At 31.7% G+C, this 22453-nt stretch overlaps 1 protein-coding gene across 4 annotated transcripts in view; it reads right to left on the bottom strand.

The window, feature by feature from the left end:
* The window catches only part of PLOD2 (procollagen-lysine,2-oxoglutarate 5-dioxygenase 2), a 92046-nt gene that overhangs the window by 3216 nt on the left and 66377 nt on the right, over positions 1-22453 (bottom strand). For 3 of the 4 annotated variants that reach the window (XM_008008830.3, XM_008008826.3, XM_008008825.3), the window contains 10 exons: positions 19316-19417; positions 16047-16172; positions 14252-14373; positions 12667-12771; positions 9410-9535; positions 6767-6908; positions 5534-5596; positions 4451-4564; positions 944-1009; positions 213-317 (listed from right to left, as the gene is read on the bottom strand). In XM_008008830.3, the coding sequence (XP_008007021.2) occupies positions 213-317; positions 944-1009; positions 4451-4564; positions 5534-5596; positions 6767-6908; positions 9410-9535; positions 12667-12771; positions 14252-14373; positions 16047-16172; positions 19316-19417 (1071 nt within the window). The remainder of the gene's footprint in view (positions 1-212; positions 318-943; positions 1010-4450; positions 4565-5533; positions 5597-6766; positions 6909-9409; positions 9536-12666; positions 12772-14251; positions 14374-16046; positions 16173-19315; positions 19418-22453) is intronic. The other variant, XM_008008829.3, reaches the window with a different exon arrangement.

The raw sequence follows: 22453 nt of genomic DNA, 5'->3' as shown, positions 1-22453 counted from the left end.
TCCAGACTGATGAAATTACTTAAGAAATTACTTAAGTGTTAAATAATTGGTTGGTGGGAGAAGTACACTGAAATCAGAGCCTTGGCTAGCCAATTTTTCTAGGTCTAGAACTCAGAGACATATGAGAAAAAGTGTATAACCCCTCAGAATTATCTGAGTATCTACTTAACCCACACACACATTTTAGTTCTTAGTGTGAAATTACGACTTACATGATGTTTTCCCCCAGACCATTTGCCGTAATGTTCCATTTCTTCTACTAATTCATCACAGGCTTTTTCAGAAAATATGGGGAACCAAAAGACATCTGGACAGGGCTATAAAATATGCATCATTGTTAGAAGACATAATAACTTCGGTGTCTTAATAGTCTAAAATAGTTATTTTAATATGTATAAAATAAAAAATCCTATATGACTAGGAAACATAGTTTTCTTTCATGGTTTATTGACAGTATTTTTTTTCTCATGGTACATAAATAAGGGTGCACCTCAGAATTGATGACATCTTACATTCTCAAAAATTAGGTATTAACAATAGTTTTGAACAATAAGCTAAAAGAGAATTCATGTTTTGAAGATGTCTCTGAGAAAAGACTCTTTCAGAAAGAGAGCCAAGTCTCTTCCAAAGATAAGCTTTCACTGTAAGAGTTCTACATCAGAGATCTGTCAACAGTTCCTATTTCTAGTGGTGTCAGAAAGCTATGACACTTAGGAGCATGCTTTTTAAAAAGGCATGCTTTTAAAATGTTAATTTCTATGTTCTACATTTTACAAGTGTATGTTCCTTAAGGCTATTTAATCGGTAATTGAGTCACATAAATTTTACCTAAAAGGTAGTTTCTCCACTTTCACATCTTCTGTGAAAGTAGTATTATATTAATAATATTTCTTCTGGAAAATAACAGCAAAATTTTCTATACTTTGTAATCATTAATACAAACCTGTTCAACTATATTTTCAGTGAAAATCTTTGAATAATCACGGTTTATATACTTTTCCTTCCAGTCCTATAAAAATAAGTACATATTAAAACAAATATCTTTATAAATACTGAAAAGTATAAAGCATACGCATTTTAGAAATTATTCAACTTATAAATGATCATGTATAGTGGACAAAATAGTAATTTTCAGAAGCCACAGTATATGGTTTAATCTTTGCCTGGTTCTGAATATGCTTATGTCATTCTATGAAATACAAAATTTTTATTTATGAAATACTGTACCTGAGGATTTTTTAACTTAAGTAATCTTATGGTGAATAGATTTACACATTTTACAGATGCTCCTGGACTCACGATGACGTTATGTCCCAATAAACCCGTGGGAGGTTAAAAACACACAATACCCTGATAAATCCATCATAAGGTTGAAAATTCCTCAATCAAGTCACCATAAGTTGGGGACCATCAGTATTTTAATATATACACAGAGTAGGTAAACAAATGCATGCTTAAAGGTAAAAGACAAGGAGCAAAATTCTACCAAAAATATTTGTAAAAATGAATTAGTGAATTAATTAACTAGGGTCTGCCTTATATGTCTATAGTACATTATTCTTTTTTTGATTTTTTAAATGAATTTAAAAAATGTCTGCCTTCACTTCAGTCATTAATATTTATCAAGGAATAAACATGAGTTTACTAGCACTTTCACTTCTTTCAGTTACTAAAATAAGGGTTAGGGCTCTATACTGAAAAACAGTTCCTCTTTATTCTAATTCATGAATTTGATTCTTTTTGACCAATCTCTGGCATAAAATCCACATATAAAGATATCTAAACTTTTTTTCAACAGAAGCTAAATAATTATTTTATTGGGTCAAGTTCTTTATGCAAATATGGGTATTTACTAAAACGTGAACATATTAATATATGGAGTGATACAAGGATCCAAAAAGATCTCTTAAATTTAGAATATTTCTAGAAATTGTTAATTTTCTCTTTACAAAGTGCAAATACAAAGAGCCAGCAGGGAGGAAGTGAGACACAGATTCAAAATAATTCCAATCAAAAGATGTTTCAAAAGATATTTGCCTTAAATACATCTTTTGAGGCTCCATTTTAGGGTCTGAATATTTATATCATAATTTATGTCATTAGTTTTGTATATCTGTTTATATAGAACTCAAACATTTTTCATGTGGAGGAAACAAAGGTAATCTTCAAAATTTTAATAAATTTCATGTTTATATGGTATATATGGATCAGATTTCTATATTATCTCATTATTCCCTCTAATATTAATTAGCTTTCTGATTCTAAAATACGGGAAGAAACTGAATAATCATCCATAAGATTTAAGAATTTTTACCCATAGCATTTTTACCTGTGCATCAATACTGATTTTTCTTCAAGTAAAAAAAATCCCCCAAGATTTTATTTTAGGGCATTAGTATTAACATTTCATTTTAGATCACCTTTTAAATCATTGAGTAAACTGTGACTTTATTAATTTCTTAGATATTCTGATAATGGGATAATCAATATGCATGTTGCTACGGAGTATCCCTCACGAGGCATATTAAACAGGTTGATTTAACAGAGAACAAAGACAGCCATGGAAAGAAAAGTTGTTCCTACTCAGTTCTGATGTTTTCATTGCTTACTTTCCAAAGACTTGAATCCTTGCACAAACATCTACAATTCAGGATATAATTCAGGACATCCTACCAGGAACCTAATGACATCCAAGAAATCAAATAATTCTATCCCTCAAGAACACCAAGAGATTCAATGGTGAAGTGAAATATGGAATTCTACCCTCACGACTAGAAAACACCTCTTTTCAACTTTACTTCTGTGAAAGAGGAAGGTATGTGGCTAAAATGGTACAAAAGTACTTTTAAAATAACAAAATGTCAAAAGATATTATATTCCTATTCAGAATATTCAGAGATTACTACACTTACTATCCCCATATCTTACCTATTCCTACAAAACAAAGGACAACTCTCCTCAGGTGGATTGAGTCTGCAATTTAAAACTTTTACTATTGGCAAGGGGAAAATCATTGCAGCAGTATTACAGATCTGATTGTTGAATAGAGTATTTTCCCTGGAATAAGTGTGCCACTTGCCTAACAAAAAGATGTCCTGTAAAACACAAAAGGAGCTAATTACTGTAGATTCAACTCTGTTAAAAAAAAAAAAAAAAAGAAAGAAAGAAAGAAAGAAGAAAACAGATGTTAAAAAGAAACCGTTTCTCCAAGTTAAGACTCTCTTCATATGCTGAATCAGTGTTCTCTGCAATTCTCTCTGGCTATCTTTGATGTACATTCACAAAATTGCCAAAAATAATTAAAAAAATGTATTTTCCTAAACAAAATTCTTGAATTTTCTTCTAAAAAATCAAACTATTATAATATGTGAGCTATTTGTAGACATGTTTCTAAAATTATGATTAAAACTGGATGCTGCTTTTGAATACATAAAACAAAAATATTAGAATATTGGAAGACAACAAATTGATAATTCCCTTCCCCAAACCTAATAACTGTCCTAATAAAAAAGAAAGTTATTGGTCAAGTTTAGATCTACTGTATAGATCATGAAATACAATTAATTATGTCGTTTTAATTTTTTTCTTTTTATTTACTTTTTAAAAATAATTTCAGCTTTTGGATTCAGGCAGTATATGTGCAAGTTTGTTACAAGTGTATATCGCATGATGCTAAGGTTTAGGGTATGACTGATCCCATCACCAAGGTAGTGAGCATAGTACCCATTAGTTGATTTTTCAACCCTTGTCCCCCTCCCTCCTCCCTCACTCCTCTAGTGATCCCCATCATCTACTGTCCCTATATTTATGTTCACAAGTACCCAATGTTTGGCTCCCACTCATAAGTGAGAACATGCAGTATCTGGTTTTCTGTTCCATTAATTCACTTAGGGTAATAGCCTCCAGCTCTATCCATGTTGCTGAAAATGACATAATATTGTTCTTTTTTATGGCTGTATAGTATTCTATGGTGTGTATGTACCACATTTTATTTATCCAATCCATCATTAACGAACACCTAGTTTGAGTTCATGTCTTTGCTACTGTGTGAATAGTGCTGCAATGAACAGATGCATGTGTCTTTTTGGTCAAATGACTTATTTTCTTTTGGCTATATACCCAGTAATGGAATTGCTGGGTCAAATGGTAGCTCTGTTTTAAGATCTTATGAGAAATCTTCAAACTGCTTTCCAAATTGCTAATTTACACAGTGACCAACAATGTACAAGCATTCCCTTTTCTCCGTGTAGCCTCACCCATATCTGTTTTTGACTTTTTAAATAATAGGCACTCTGACTAGTGTGAGACAGTATCTCATTGTGGTTTTGATGTGCATTTCACATTATGTCATTTTTTTAAAGCCTTTAACCACATTTCATATTATTAAACAACTGATTTATAACCACTTAGAGTTACAGAAAAATAATAAAGTTGAATATGAAATACATACCACAGGATTTTCAAAAATCTGCCAGAGGTCATTGTTATAATGAGAAGTATTGTAATTAGCAGTGGATAACAGCCTTCCAAATTCATGTCTATTAGAAATGTACATAAACACACCCTATATGCCAGAAAATAACAGTATTAATGTCAGAGGTAGGTACAAAAGTAAATTTAATCATATGAAAAATAAATAGAAGATATTAATTTCAATTTTTGTATTTCATTTATGAACATGCATTTTTAGTATTCATATAAAAAGTGCCTGGTTTAAAATAAAAAACTCAAATTTTGATTATGAATTCAGACACCACACAAAACTAGTAGATAGCACTGACACTCAACTCAAAAAAAGAATGGACTGTTTTTGTCCCTTTCTCATTGATCCTAGATGCAGACATCAGGGAAAAAAATTCCTGTTTGAAAGCAGAAATATTTTTGAGACACAGCGCAATGAATTATACCTCTTTTGGTTTCTTTCTCTTTCAAAGAAAGCATCACATTTTTAAACAAGAATTCACTGCCAGTCATATTTCACCAGTCTGTTTCATTCCTTTCTTTTTCTGATGTTTAAAGGCTAACGCGCAAAGGAGTTATGCATTATAAAGGCAGATAAAAAAAACCAGTCTCATATTCTTGCCCCAAACCAGACAAATGTGGAAAACACCACGAGGTAATATTGTTTCTTTTTGGACCTGTTTTAATGGTAAAAGAGTTAGTGATTAACAACTCAATGAGGTGCACCTAAACTTTACTGTAATCAAATTATATTTTATACCTACTTCTATCTCCTTCTCTCCCTTTAAAAAGAAATAAAAACCTAAAAAAAGAATGAAAGGGACTTAGGTTTAACTTTCTCACCTGTCAACCATAAAATATAAATCAGCTCAAAGAGCCAAGAGTTGACTATCGCACAAGACCCATGCCCAAGTCACACAAAACACACACACACATAAACAGATGACTGATGAATATCAACATTTTACCAAGCTAAACGCAAATAAGGCCCTTAAAGAAACTTTACTACTAGGCAATATACTATATCAAATATTAAATAAACAAAAATAAATAAAAGAAGTAAAAATAACACCTTTGGGGGGCTGAGCATTTGGAATGTTTCCGGAGTAGGGGAGTCTTTTTCCCTTTGTAAAGTCTAAAATGAAGAGAAGCATTGGGTAAGTTGACCTGTACACCCGCTCTCTCAGGTATCCTTTGGTAAATAAAAATAATAGCAGCTGTTGATCAAAAGCTAACATTCTGAAATGTCCTTCATAGACAACATGCAGAACAAGCAAAGCTTATAGCGCACACAAAGAAACATCTCCAGCTCTTTCAGCCCTTTCTTTTCTTTTTGGGAGGTGTTGGGGGGTCAAACATAAGTCTAAGCTCATTCCTTAGCAGAATTTTCATTAGACACATAAGACAATGGAAAAAATGAGTGAGAGAGGCCATTCCATGATGCGCTGTTGAGTCAAATTAGCCAAACATGAGCACAAAATACAATCACAAGTACTGAGGATATTCAATAATAATGCACATAGGTTTGTAAAGAAAACAAACATATTCAAACAACACATGCTGTGTTAAACTAAGAAAAAAAATACTTGCCAACTTTTCTGATTTTTCATCAAATCACAATTGCTTATATAAATTTGGAAATCAGAAATAAAATAGCCCTATCATTTCCGAAACCAAAAATCATATCAATATATTCTAAACCATATTTATACATTTTGAATTTTCTAGTCATTTTAAGTTTATTTGTAGTGTAGCAAGGTATCATTAGTATTTTATTTAGAGTAAATATACTACGTATCTCAACTTTTCTACTAGTTTGGTGATAATAATCCTGTTTTTTAAGAATGTGAAGTTAATAATAATTTTAAAATTTCACCTGGTTAGAGAAAATGTAGACATTAATTTTAGAACAAAAACATCCTTAAATCTGGAAATACTGTTTCATCAAAGCTTATCTAATTAATTTTAATTAGGTCAAGTGTTCACTATAGAATTTCAAATTAAAATAAAGATGTATTCTTAAAACAGCAAAGCCGATTTGTAACAAACACAACTTTATTTTTGAAATCCAACTGTTGCCTATGAATTAGCCTGAGCACAAAAACTAACATTTTTCATGCCATTTTGACAAGTAAATGTTAAATTATCTCCAAAATGGCTCCCAAATTTTTAATACAGAACCAAAAAAATTGGCTAGTACTTACAAATTAGCAAGACAAAGGGCATCAAAACACAGTGACACACCAACTGGTAAAGCAAGCCATCTTAGAAGAACATTCAAGCAAGCCATCATTGCATATCTTACCATTTCTCTAGCATTTCGGCAAAGAGCCATATCAGGATCCAGTTTATCACGAACGAAATAATTCCTTTCATTCATCTCTAATCGGAGTGTCTTTCCTTTAATTAAGTACACATTAGCCATGTATGGTACATTCCATACTCCTCTGAAAGTAAAGAGAAGATATTCTTAAATACCACAAATAGAAACAATTTTAAGTTTCATTTTTACCTTTTTAAAATAAATGCTTTGTGTTTAGATTTTGCATACACCCATTACTGAATCAATATACAAATGTATTCAATGATATTTGCCCTATATATATGATTACATTTTTTATAGTATATTTAATGAGATTCAGGAGATAAACCACCCCCCCTTTGAATACATTTCAATTTTGGGTTGGTGTTTGGCGTTTTTATTATAGCTATCATATCTCAATCAGTTGTTACAATTAGACTACTATAATCTGTTATATAGAAGATGTTTCTATTTAAAATTAAAGAATTTGATAGGATGATTCATAACACACAACCAGTGGTACACTAGACACAGCTCATACTGGCTCCCCAAAGTTAACTTTTACTGCCAAGTCCGTGTTCAGTAATTTCACATTGGAAACTTAAAATCAGCCATGGTAGAAGTATTTACTCCAAACAAATGGGCAAGCTGTTTAAACCAGGGAATCCTCCACCTCCAGAAGCCAGTTGTTACACATTAACCAGCATACCACTGAATACAGCCTAAAATTCTCCAAAACTATATTCTCTTACCATTCATTAAGCCATCTTAAATATTTTATAGAAAAAGGAAAACATGAAGAAATACAGCTGGTAGCACATGAATGTTGGAAGGTTCTTTTGTAATTCATCCTTTCCCACATCTATATTCTCACTCTGAAAATGACTCATTTCATAAAAACTGCAAAACAAGTTTTGCCTCTAAGACTGTGTGCCTTGCTTTTAGAGAACATGAAGGCAAGATCTTGACCAAGAAATGTAGTTAGATATTAAAAGAAATATGATATTGTATCTTACTAGACCAGCCTCAAAGAAAAATGCCTTAAGGAGTTACAGCAGTCCCCGCCTTATGTGAGGGTGATACATTCCATGACCCTAGCGGATACTTGAAAGCACATAGTACCAAACCCTACAAATATACTACTATGTTTTTTCCTACACATACAGACTTATAATAAAGTTTAATTTATAAATAAAGTACAGTAAGACAACAATAGAACTATAACAATATGCTGTAATAAAAGTTACATGAATGTTTACAATTTCTCTATCTCAACATATCTTCGTATTTTCAATCCACAGTTGACTTGAAACCATGGAAAGCAAAACCATAGATAAGCGGGAATTACTGTATAGAACGTATCAGCTAAATTCAGAAATTAATCTCTGGGGAATTATTCAGTGCTTCAGCTTACACACACACACACACACACACACACACACACAAAGTTGCTCCTTCGTGTAGCTTTTGGACATGAAGTGTATTCCAGTTCAAAAGCCTCTGTCATATTTTTTTTCTTATACTTTAGACAACAATGATAGGAGGTTGGACAGAAAATCACCAATGCCTAAAGCAATTTGAAATGAATTTTCCATTCTTCCTTCACAAACCCTCATTTCTGATGTGCCCAAGATACAATCAGGTATACTGTCTATACAACTCACCCAGAGTCAATACAACTGCATAGAAACAACAGAACACAATCTTAATAGCATTTTCTCCTCTACCATGCATTTTAATTGCAGCTAACAAAAACCTTTATTGTATTTACATCATTCAGATTGAAGCTTTCCACACCAATTACTATTTCAACAAGCAACACATCTCTTTACCACTCAACTATTTGAACAGAAACGTGTACCTTTTTTTTCTTCTAAATTTAAGGGCACATCCTTTTAGTCCTGAGAGTGTACTGCCCCTTTGTAATCAGGCTGACATGTTTGAGAACTAAGGCAAAGCATGTAATATCTTAGTCACTCTGGTCCATCATATGTATGAAAAGAAGAATGACATTCTTCCCCAATATTACCTTAGCAAAACTATTTCAATTGTGATTATTTTTAGTAATCAACCATTGTCTCTGAAATAAATATAAATCATGCACACACTTTTCAGTAAATATATTCTTTTCAATCTCTAGAAGTAAAAATCTAATATTTGTGAAAAAACTTATATTTAAAGCAGAATAATAGCTATTTCACACACAAAAAAATCATGCAATCAGGAATACTGGAGTGTTCTGGCTGTTAGTGTTATTGTTGGATTAATTATAAATTTTAAAACCTATCAAAACAACCCTTAATTATAACCATTAAAAAGTCAGTAAACTAAATCCCCTTTCCAAACTTTTAAATAAAGAGTATTACTCTTCTATCAACCATACTGTGAGTATGGTAATCATATATTATCTCTTAGTATTCCCCACAGCAATGAGCTTGTTCCTTTGAAGATTTGGGACTTTAAAACAATTCTTTTAAATATTAGTTTTATACTGGTATTTCAGGATTCCAAGTGGTCTTGGGTTCCCAAATTCCCATTAACTATAAAGAAAAGAGAGGAATAAAAAAAAAAATTCAAGTAATACTAATAAGACTACATCTTTAGATTATGATATTTCACATTAAAATATTAAATCAAGTAACTTACACTCTATTTCCTTGAACAATATCCACATAATCTTCAGATCGTGCATAGTATCCATCAGGACTCAATGCTCCCCAGAAATTGGACCACAGCTTTCCATGACGAGTTACAAGAGGAGCAATGATCTTTCTGAAGACAGAGAGAGAGTGAGAGAGAGAGAGAAACCTATATAATTATTTATTTTTAAATTACCACAGCATTATGTATTTTGGGCTTAGCATGACATATAACACAATAAAGCTCATTTAACAAACCTGCAGTTAATAAAAATAAAATAAGGATCTTCTTTCCCAACATCTTTGCTTAAATACGTATATTGCTAATTTTCAACCATATTTCTTAAAAAGAGTAACAAAGAAGGAAAAAGTAATTGAAAATGCTAATGAATACATAAAAATGACTTTTAAAAATGCCTTGCTTACATCCAACAGAGGGAAACTACTTTAGTTATTTAATTATATTTAAGTTTAATTAAAGTATTTTGGAACCTATACTAAATGAAAACAAATATTTTTATTGTCACTTGGCAAACAGCCCCAATGCATTTAAGATACTCAATTAATATTTGTTGAATTTTTTAAAAATGAATGAAAATGAACTGAGACGTTTGTAAATAGGCACAATTTTCCTGTAATTAAGTCTCGAATTACTTAAGTATGTTTCCAGTTTTCCATGACTTTAAAAAATGACTTGTGATTACAGTAAGCTAGTCCTGGCAACACTAAACTTTATTTTAGAAAGCAAATTTATGGAACAACTATTCTTTATAAGAAAAAAAAAAAAACCCTATTTCACAATACCTCTATCTTGTGAAGACCAGCTGGGCCCTTTCTCTTACATGCACAAAAGTGAAATAAAATAAACACACATCGGGCCAGGCACAGTGGCTCATGCCTGTAATCCCAACAGGGATTACTTTGGGAAGCCAAGGTGGGCGGATCACAGGGTCAGGAGGTTGAGACCATGCTGACCAACATGGTGAAATCCCATCTCTACTAAAAATACCAAAAAAAGTTAGCCAGGCATGGTGGCGCACACCTATAATCCCAGCTACTCAGGAAGCTGACACAGGAGAATCGCTTGAACTCGAGAAGCGGAGGTTGCAGTGAGCCAAGATCGTGCCAGTGCACTCCAGCCTGAGCAACAGAGCTAGACTCTGTCTCAAAAAATAAAAATAAACACACATCATGCAAAATAATAAATTTTTGTTTATTCTTCCAAATTCCTACTAAACTATTAATCAGAAACACATATATTGTTTTGTTTTGAATACCTACAATATTGGAAATAATAACATGAATTAGAATCTACATACATTAACTTGGGAAATAATTCAATATGAGTAACTATCAAATACTTAATTTTAAAAGAACTTGTAATTTATAACCCCAGCTGCCTCCTGAAAAGGTTTAAACCAACAAATATGGGAAACCAAAATCCATCTGCTGTATATCTCGATGTTTTTGTGAATGAAAAGGAAGGATGGCAGCCGAGGAACGATTCATATTATTATACAATTTAAGGAGTAAAATTTAGAGCAAGGGAGCAAATAGAGATAGGAAGAGGAGAGGAAAAAAGAGAGCCGATGAGAAGCTAGAAAGCCACATGCCCAAGATGTGTCATATCTCTTTCTCTACCCTTCAGTCGAATTTACTAAATCTTGCAACATTCCTGGCATATGTGAATAGCTTATAGAGACTGCATGTCTAGATACAGAGGCAAGAACCATAGGTACTGCATAAACCTAAACCTTTGACTAACAGAATTCCATGGAGACATGGCTTGAGTTTTACTCTTTAAGGGGCAAGGACCCAGATGGCAAGTAAGTTCCTTATGAGAGAATTTTTTTTTCTTTTAGAAGGTTTAAAATGTTTAATATTAAGGGGGATATATGCCAAATACATGGTGTAAATTCATTAAATAGTTCACCAAGAGAATAATTAATATCTAAATTATAGTCATAAAATGAAAATATCTAATTATTATTAAATACCTCTATCTTGTGAAGACCAGCTGGGCCCTTTCTACTACATGCACAAAAGTGAAACAAAATAAACACACATTGGGCCAAATAATAATAACATCTAAATATTATTAAAAAGCATATGTGCATTACACACTATAGCATTTCAATCAAATTAAGAGAAAGCAATGCAAATTCAAGAAAATAGTACTGAATTAAACTAGGTTTCAAGAGTTACAAATCATACACTATTTCATATCTCTAGGGTATCACAACTGCTTTCCTTGCCAAATGATCAAAACCTCATTCATATGCTTTGGAAAATTACCTACAATGTATAGTTAACTTAGATATTGAGTATCTATAACACAGCTATACAGTTGTGTTATATATACAGATTGCTACAGAGAGGTCTTAGATTTTTGAAGTAAAAACTAAATTCTCAAATTTACAAATTCTAGTGATATATCTATATAGATATAGATATAGATATTATATATAGGGTGGGTTAATAAAGCATACTAGATTTCCCATGTATCTTACTTAAAATAAAAACAGTCATTCTAACATTTCATCTGCTAAACACTCTACTTATTATGAGTGTTAATTGTGTTAATACATGTACTTACAACAACACTTGGCACTTAATAAGCACTTGTTAATGGTGAGTTCTTAGCAAGAGTAGTAAAAATGGTATTAGTAGTAGTATTGACAAACAAACATTAATATCATTATAAACTGATATACGTGGTGTCTTTTTCCCATTTCAACTGAGTTAAATGAGCAAACAGGCGCTGTTAAGTGTTAATTAGTTTAATAGTAAATAAAGCTACAAATATGACTGTGGGATGATTTGTACCTCTGAAATTTCTTTCTGATACTAAGGACTACAACTCTGTATGCAATAACTATTTTGGTCAGAAGTTTTGTGAAATTCTACTTTAAAAATATCTATAGAGAATAAAACAACTCTAAATTTTAGTATCAGGTATATCATAATTTCATCTAGCTTTAAACAGAAAAATGGGCCAAGTAATTGTATTTGTGATTATAACTAATATTAAATACTTCTAGATGTATTCAAGAAGTATTTTTGATTATTTTTGATTATATTTTGACTATTTTGTTATTTTCTATGACTCTTAAAATGAAAAATAACTTGAATTGAAAGTTTATAAGCTGTAGAATATAACTAAGTTCCCTCAATTTACTAAACACGCAAAAACTACACTATGTTCACATCAATATGAAAAATGATCATTTTAACCATAAACTGATATTGAATTTTAGACAGTACCTGTTTTGTTCAATCAAAATTTTTAAAGTCCTTGGATTTGTCAAAACAACATCTGCATCCACACTAAAGTAATAATCACACTTTTCATCCTGACGGCAAAAGTCCCTAACATTGAAAAAGAAAATGAAATGGGCATGAGATAAAATAAGTATCTGCTGACTGAAAAATGTTAACATAAATATTCTTATACGTAAAATATGGTTCTCTAGCATACTTTTCTGATCAAAATAGAAAGACAATAGCTGAAAGGATATATATATTGTCTTAAATTTCAAAATGTTCAATTTAACACAGATATTCATAAGGAGATCACCTCTAAAATTTTAGGCCAGTTAAAATATATTTTCAAGCCACTAAATATTTTAAGGCATAAAACATCCACAAATCAAAATGTTTTTGCACACATACATACACATGCAACTTGTATATCCCACAACTCAGTTTTAAAAGAATGTTGGAGATATATGATTTTTCAGGTATTAATATTTTAAGAACTTGATCTGCATCAAGTTTTCTAAGAGAGTTATTCCCCTGCCTTCTCACCAAGGGCAGTGACTATGTTTGCTTTCCCTGGTACAGTTTGTAACATTATCATCAGGAATATCAAGGAATGAACAACTGAAGATACCAGATGACATCTGGGTTATCAACTTCCTACCTCTGAGCTCCCCTCCCTGTCAGTCCCAGTCAGCACTTTTTGCTGTTGTCAGTGTGTGTCTCCACACCACATTTGTTCCAAGCAACTGTCAAACAAAATACCAGACAGGAACACTTGGTACAATCATGAAAAAAAATTAAAGAAAACATGTTCTGAATGTGGACCCAGAGGATTCTCCAATGAATAAATTATGGAATCATTAGTAATAACATCAGTTTGGTTTTTCAGAGGCCTCTTTTCTGTCTATCCCTACACCCCCAACCTAGTCAGAATCCAACCCTCTGGGACCTCAGCTTCCGCAGCACAGGCATGAGGGTTCGTAGTAGATAAGACTAATTCCTGATGAGAATGGATTATGTCTTCACCTTTTTATCAGCTGCTCTTAACACACTTCCTGGCATATTCAATTAACATTCATTGAATACACGATTGTTTTTACTACTACTAGAGTTCTATTAGTAGAATGAAGTATTAACAGGGCTAAACAAAAGGCCTACAATACCCCTTCTTGGGATAACAGTATTATCTAGATCAGTGAGCAACTGGAGAGTAAAAGCACCTGTTTCCCCCACAGTCTAAAAACACACTTTTACTACACACAACCTTCAGAGCCTACATGTAACTTTAAGTCACTGCTATGAAAGTCATACTATTCATTTATCTGCAGTTTAAAAAATCTTGATCTTACTTTGATTAATCATTTGATTAAATATATTGACTCACAGCCATTAAAAGAAAAACATAAGTAACTTCTACAGCCCTTTATGTATAAATACGTACAAACATAAACACAGTCTAAGTTGGCTACTGCATACACAAACAGACAAATAGTTTGAGACACCCAAATTTGGCATAACAATTTTAATTTAAAAGTTTATTTTTTCTTAAAGTTTCCTTAGTAGAATAATTTAATTTATTAAAACATACATTCCCATGTTTCTGGCTTCTGCTTGACTTAGATTTTCTTCTGGTCCTACTATTTTTATAGTTTTGATTTCATGCTTAGCTTTATCAAAAAATACCTTGATGTCCTTTTCATGATAAACTTCCTGTAACATATTTTAAAAATCAAAAATTAGAGAATAAGACAATAAGATGAATGAAGTATTCATATGTAGAGAGTGCTTCACATTCAAAGTCGTGAATTCTACAATTCAGATATTCAATTACATATAAAATAATAACAACATTAAACATGGTATATTTAGATATCACTTAAATGTCACATGAATAATCTTAAATATATATATATCAATATTCTTAAAGATGCTTCAAAATTCAACATCTACTGCTAGACAAGTCTTTGTATAAATACTTAAATCCTTAATAGGTGTTTGCATAAATACTTAAATCCTGAGTAATATAAAATGTTTCCAATTGGAGAAGAAAAATATGGCCTGTAGCCTGGAAATCTTAGATATATGTTGTAAAATATCTAGAAAACTATGTCTTCTTCCAAGCATAATAGTCATCAATCTGAGTTATAAATTTAAATAATCACATTTTACAAAATACTCTTTGAAACCAGAGAGCAAAATAAATGGTCATATACAATAAAATTTTTTATTTACCAAAAAAAGGAAAAATTTAATGAAATTCTATGGACAGATTAATGGGAAAACCATCAACATAAAAGTTACTAATTTTAGTGTGATTGAACTGTGCTAAAATTCACATAAGATTATCTGTCTCCATCATTAGAGTATTTCAGAGATTTTTGTCAAGTCTCTCAGTTTTCTGAAAAGCTGTTGTTGTTTGCAGATTTTTAAAATAACTTATCACATTAAAGCAACATAGAGTTAATACTAAACAACTGAAGATAAGACAAAAACTTCCACCATCAAGGATTTTAAGGCCCTATGAAAGCAGGGAAAATATAAATAAAAGATAATACATAAAACCAAAATACTTTAGTGAAAGTATATATATTACAACATATTTTACAAAGCAAATGCTCAATTTTTCACCATTTTAAATCCATTTAAGCTAGTTTCCTGCAGTTAAAATATTCCCTGGACAATGTGAATGGTTAGCTGACATTTACATTAGGAAAAAAAAACAATGGTAAATGAACAGTATTAGGACAGAAGAGAGAAAATCGCACACTTCACAGCTATTGAGTTTTTCTAGACAATGCTAAATACCAACTGTTTTAGTAGATGAAAAATAACTGAAAAAATATTGAGGAAAAATATCTTCAAGTTTAGAAATATGTGGGAGGTATGTAGGAGGCTCTGAATATTTTTGAAGAAAATGACAGTATCAAAATCCTTTGGGGAATGGCATGCCCTTGTGTGATTCATCAAAACAGTACTCTATCTGGAAATTGTTTCAAGTTTTGATGATATGTTATTGTCTTAAATTGCAAACAATTTAATGACCAATTCTACAGAAGAAAGTACCATAACTAACCCAAAGGCAAAGGGATTTAAGGCCCCTTGAATCCCCTTCACTGTATATTAATTTAAGCTATATGATGATGGCTAATATTCAGTCATTTTTGATCTACAGAAACTGGCAGTTTCATGTGGCTCCTATTAATATTGTGGTGCTAGTCTCTAGACTCTAAAATCCTTAGGTCCTAAAAAGGCAGGGCTGTAATTACTCCAAAAATCCTCCACTGAACTTAACCCAGTGAATTTTATTAGACATAAGTAACAAATAGTTCCAAAAAAGACCAGAAATAGTTTTAACATAAAACATTATTTTCTCAAATACTTACTTTGTTATGAATAAACAGTTTAAGTGCTTCTTTTGGGTAATCCAGTGTCAACAATATGTCCAGAAACCGAGGTAGAAAAGGTGTTGGTTGCTCAATAAAAACACCTATTGTTACGTTTGGATGGACCTTCATTTTACACCAAACATAAAAAATTATCATTAGTATGGTTTTATTTTAAATTATATTCAAATCTTAATCACCATGACACAAAAAATACTAGAATACCAATTCAACATAATCTGCTAAATTTGAATTGACCCATGGCAGTTCTCTAACACTTGAAACAAATTTTTGTGGCCCTCTCATCAAAGTGATTTTACTAAATCCCATCTTGGTTATGAGTTAGGTTTAAAAATGAAATTATCATATTTCTGAATCCCATCTTGGTTATGAGTTAGGTTTAAAGATGAAATTATCATATTTATTACATGAATGTAATTCATGGTACTGCTTACCCTACTAGTCAATGCTTCCTTTAAAATAGCCCTTGACGAAACTTCTTCACATCTGAAAGCTATTTTGAAAGCTTCATCTAAGAAACAAAATACTAATTGTGTTTCTCTTTTGTTTCCATGGCTTAAAGTTCAGGGCTTAATTTAGAGCACAAAAAAAGCAATCGTGGGAGACGTGAGACTTTATCCTTTTATTTCCTTTCATTATTATATTATGTATAAGGAGAGCTATCTTCTTTCGCTAATATTAATATATCTTATCTTAATGTATATGTTTTAATATATTTTCTTAAGTTCTCTTTAGATATGTTTTGGTGTGGAGTTTATCCTTCATTAATTGCACAAACAATTCTGAAATAGCCATTATACATTCCAATCTACATGATGGGCAATATTTAGCAAAAGGAATGAAAGTTCCTGGCTTGAAAGACTTACAAGTAGATGGGGAAGACAAAAACACAAGTAAATGCCCATGTAACAGTGTCATGACCAGAAATCTATGGAAGACTTGTTTATAATGTCTTACCAAAGCCATGTCTTAAAGTCTGAACAAAAGAACTACAAATTTTTTTAAATACCTTATACGTTACGTATAGGTTGAATTAGCAACCTTCTTCCATTTTTTCATACACAGTACCTCACACATTCCTCCATTACCTGTATAATAACATATGCTCCATAAAAGTACACCTTGTACATTATCATACTTCTTTATTCATTCATTCACTTGCCCGAATATTTATTAAATGAATAAACAAATACAAAGAACACAAAATATCTACTCTCTAGTAGTTCTCAATTCAATAGGAAAAATAATTTAAAAAGTAGGTCAACACTGTCCTTTATCAAATGAGATGATGCATTTCATTTGATTTTCATAAAAGCCTTAGAGGTCTTTTCCCAAATTTGCACATGAGGAAAATGAGATTTAGAGAAATTTAAGTAACCCAGAACACACATATTTGAGGGTAAAGTGCTGGGTTTCAATCCACTACATCACCATTATCAACCTAAGTTCATGTTTATATAATAACAACAATATAACAGTTAACATTTATTGAAGGCTGACCACTTCGTATATGTATATTAAATTTATACAAATAAAGTATCATTTACATATTTGTTATATATATTCATTATATATATGTGTGTAAAATTTCATTTAACATTCCTACCAACACTCTGAGAAAGTCACTATGACTTTACATACAAAGAAACTTGCCTATGGCCCACATCTAACATTACGATAGGCTTGGGATTTAACTACCTACACAATTTTAATTTTTATATCCCTATTGAAAAATAGCTGTATGTAGCACATAATTTTATTGTGCATAATGAATAGTTTTCTTTTCTAGCACATTTTAACAAGCTGTAAGACAAAATAGCTTAAGTATTAAATCACATACTCCTAACATGCAAAAAGAAAAAAATGTTAATATAAATATTTTTCTATCTTTGCACTAGAAAGTTTATATAAAAGGAAACAAAACAGATAAAAAGTATTAACTTGCCCTCCAGAAGACAACACTACTTTCAGCAAAAAAGATCAGGATAAATTTTTAAATATCTTCATGATGCAGCTTCATTCAGAAAGATTCTGGCATTCTTTCCAGATAGGAGACAGTTTGCTATTTGAGAGACTGGCCAAAAACCTTACTTTCAAGTAAAATAGGGCTCTATTCATAAGCTCCTACATGTACACGAGTTACTCTTTATACACCTTTCAGACAATGGTAAGAATAGAAACTATTTAATTCAGGAGCTTGAACATATTATAGTAAAAGTATTTTGCATTTGCATGGATTCCAGAGTTAGTAGTACTATATTCCTAAGAGCTTTATTTTTGCCTATATAGCTTCTACGTTTCTGGCTGCTATAGGTACTCAATGAAACTATGGTGAATGAAGGAAAAAAATCAGTCTTAATGACAAAATAACTCCCTAGAATCAATGCTTCATACAAATAATCTTCCAAGTTATGAGAGCAATTTTTTGGAAGAAAAATGTTACTGTAGGATATCAGCTCTGGCTGATGTTAGAACAAAGATACATAAAAATGTTTTATAGATTAATAATAAATATTTTCAACTTTTTGTTCACTTTCAAAACATGAATGATAAAATATAACTATAACTATCTATGAAATACATACAAGTAACACCATGCCTAGAATATACACATCACACAGGTAAAATGCACAGTGTCAAGAACATAGTCTGGAGCCAGACTCCCTATATTCAAATCCCAACTCCAGCACTTAAAACTGTGTGCTCTTAAACATGTTACTTACATTTATGCACCTCAGTTTTCTCATCTGTAAAACTGAGTCAATTGTACTACTTACTTTAGGAGTTTTGTGAAGTTTAAATGAGTTATTATACATAGATAGAACACTAGTGTGTTATATAATCAGGTAATATTAATTTTTACATATCAATTTTGAAAATCCAGCACAGATAAAATTAGTCAATAAAAATGCTGAAGCCTTGTAATGATTTTTTTTCTCAATGCTTTGCCTAAGCTAACAGACTAAACATAAGAGCACCCAATCGTAGTAAGCTAAATATTACTTAGCTTAAATATTAACCACAGGACTCTTTCATTGGGTTCAATTATTAGCTGGTTTTTCTTTCAAAAACAGTTCTGAAACACAAATCTATCAATTGGCTGAATCACCATGTTTTAAAACTATGTACCTGTTATCTATCATAAAATCAAAACTATAAAATAATTTGCCTTTTTTCCTATAAATCACAGTATTCCATGACAAGGTACTTTCTATTACTGCATTTCACACATGATCAATTCCACTTACATCTACTGCAGACAAGTCGATCGTATCAAATTCACAAAGAGTGCAGCCATTATCCTGTGTCCATGAATTGGGTACATAGTTTCCAAAATAATTCAGGAGAATCTTGTAAATGAAGGAAAAGGTTATTAATGAAAGTAGGCCTTTCATCAATGTGGTTTCATTCTATAATCATCTAATTTAAAAGCATGTTTTCTGCAGTAGGCATATTCTTTTAGTAATTCTACTAATATATCATCTGTAGTGCACACTGAATAGTTTTCTCCAGAACATGAATTGTAAAGCAGGAAAAAGTATGTCTAGAAATGCCAAAAAAGTCTTCTAAATCATAAAGGTCATTTTATTTCATATTATGTAAGATATAATACTGGAAAGGATGATCAAAAAGAAAAAGCAAACAATGAAACGGTGTTTTAAATAGGCTAGTGAGACTTATTAGGAAAAATACAAATACAAATAAGAGTCACATGAATAGTAATTTAGTAATAAGATAAACCTGTTTAAAGCTGAGCACAGACACTTACAGTAAATGGGGCAGTAGTAAATGTGACCTCTAACTAGCACAACGCCACACAAAATAAATACTAAGTAAGCTTTGTTAACCAAAAGACACTAAGCTCTTCCAGGAAACTATGCTGCTATAAGCTAAGCTTCTGGGTAGTGATTCAGGGGTACTGATTTAGGAAAAGACAGCTTGCAGATCAAAATAGATCCAGGGCAACCCCTAATCGTCCCCTGCCAAATTCTACTGAAAGTAAGCTAAAGTACAATATTATTTCTCTACCCATCTTCTTTCAAATCTCTCTCAGGATCCCCTTTGTGAAGTATCTGTCCTTAAACAGCTATTGGCATTCATTTTAACTGTTAAAAAAAAAATCTGTGCTCTTCTGTGTGTTTTGGGGAGGGATGGTGTGAGGAAGGAAGGATAGGTGATGGAGGTAGACACACTTAGATTTGCTCTGAACCCTCAAACAAAATATTTAATATCCCTAGAATTTGAACACGTTAGGGAAAATCCTGCTGAGTAAATAATAAGTGAAATTACTACATAGCAATTTTAATACTCAGTAGTGGTTTGAGCATTTATATTAATAGGTTTTTCAAATTTTCTTTCCATAAACTGTAATTTTGCCTCATGCTATTAAAAAGAAGTACCTAAAATCCCTATTATGATTATATGGTCAATAATTTTTTATTGGAAAGGTAAAATGAAATCAAAAGAAAGAAAGGCCATGTTAAACATGGGGATCAAAAAAATGGACAAAAACGTCAACTATAGTTTTCTAGCTTCTTAAAGTCCTAAAGGAGATGTTAAGGTGAGGAATACATGAAGTAGTTGGGTACCATTTTGCCAGGTTCCTCTCAAATATTTGGGATCCTGTTCAAATATTCTTATCGTACTGAAACACTGAAACAAATACTGCTGAAACAAGAACTTTAAAATGGGAAAACTTTGTGTTGTACAGATATAGCTACCTTTAATCTCTACAGCAAAATTAGAAGACATGGACAAGTAAGCCATTTAAAAATTTCTTCTGGATTACAGGATAATTCAGGAAACAAATTACAAGGCACGAAATATGTAGTCATAATATTAATGACATTTCAAGAGTCAATGTGGTCATTTTAATGTGTCTTGATAATAAAAACAGAAATAAATATTTTACTGTTGTCAAATGACAAAGGCAAACATTAATCATTTGTGTTCTACAAAATACCACGGTTTTGAAGGAAAAATATCTATGTGGAAATGTATTCCTGTTTAGCATTATTTTTAAAAAAGATGAAGAATATGCAAGGGTGAAAAGCATAGTTTTGTTTAAAATATCCTGAGAAAAAGTTTTTTTTTAAAGACAGAAAAAATTTCCCAAATATTTGGCCATATCTAAAATCTCCATTATATATGAAGAATGGTATTTCCACCACCTCAGAAATCTTATTAAAAATGTAAAATTTATTTCATGAATTATTGATCAGTCTACTAGAATCCCTATATGAATATTAAAATGATCACTAGTTTTAAAATGTTAGAGCATAAAAGAGCATTTTCAGTTTCCAGAATTAAACCTGTGACTTTCCTACCTTCTGCTTTTTATCTCAATTTGTTTCCTAGATAACTAAGATCTTTTAGAAACATTACTTTTGACTAGAAACTTCCCTCTTTTGGACCTCTCACCACACAGGCAGAGGTTATCCACCATCACAACCTCCCATTCACATCTGTTTTCCTCATGAAAACTGAAGACATTTTTGCTGGCAGCTCTAGACGGCGCAGAAGGCTGTTTATGCAGTTAGGCTGCTCCAGGCACTCTTGGACTACTAGGTGGTAGTATTTTCCTGATTCTTCTTTCACAATATCAAAATGTTTCCAAGTATGATGTCATTTTCATTGACAAAGAAACTTTTCCACCCAAATCCTCTCCTCTTTCTTCCTTTTAAGAATTATATTCAATTATTCAAGGTCACAGTGACCGAAGTACTACAGTTTTTATGCACAACATTAACATCTCTATTTTTATTACAAATCAGTTTCAGAAATGAGTTATGTTCACGTGCAGATCAGGTCACTGGCTAGTCCCTCGTTTACTTTCTCTTTTGTAATCAATGTGCAAAAATTGCAAGCATTCCTATAAACTAAAAATAGCCAAATTATGAGTGAACTCCCATTCACAACTGCTACAAAGAAAATAAAACACCTAGGAATACAACTTACAAGGGACGTGAAGGACCTCTTCAAGGAGAATTACAAACCACTACTCAATGAAATAAAAGAGGACACAAACAAATGGAACAACATTCCATGCTCAAGGATAGGAAGAATCAGTATCGTGAAAATGGCCAAACTGTCCAAAGTAATTCATAGATTCAACGCTACTCCCATCAAGCTACCATTGACTTTATTCGCAGAACTAGAAAAAACTAATTTAAATTTCATATGGAACCAAAAAAGAGCCCGTATAACCAAGACAATCCTAAGCAAAAAGAACAAAGCTGGAGGCATCATGCTACCTGACTTCAAACTATACTACAAGGCTAGAGTAACCAAAACAGCATGGTACTGGTAACAAAACAGATATATAGACCAACGGAACAGAACAGAGGCCTCAGAAATGAAACCACACATCTACATCCATCTGATCT

This window comes from Chlorocebus sabaeus, chromosome 15 (genome assembly GCF_047675955.1).
Source record: "Chlorocebus sabaeus isolate Y175 chromosome 15, mChlSab1.0.hap1, whole genome shotgun sequence".
In the NCBI taxonomy this organism is placed as follows: domain Eukaryota; kingdom Metazoa; phylum Chordata; class Mammalia; order Primates; family Cercopithecidae; genus Chlorocebus; species Chlorocebus sabaeus.
This window is presented reverse-complemented; position numbering and strand designations above follow the sequence as displayed.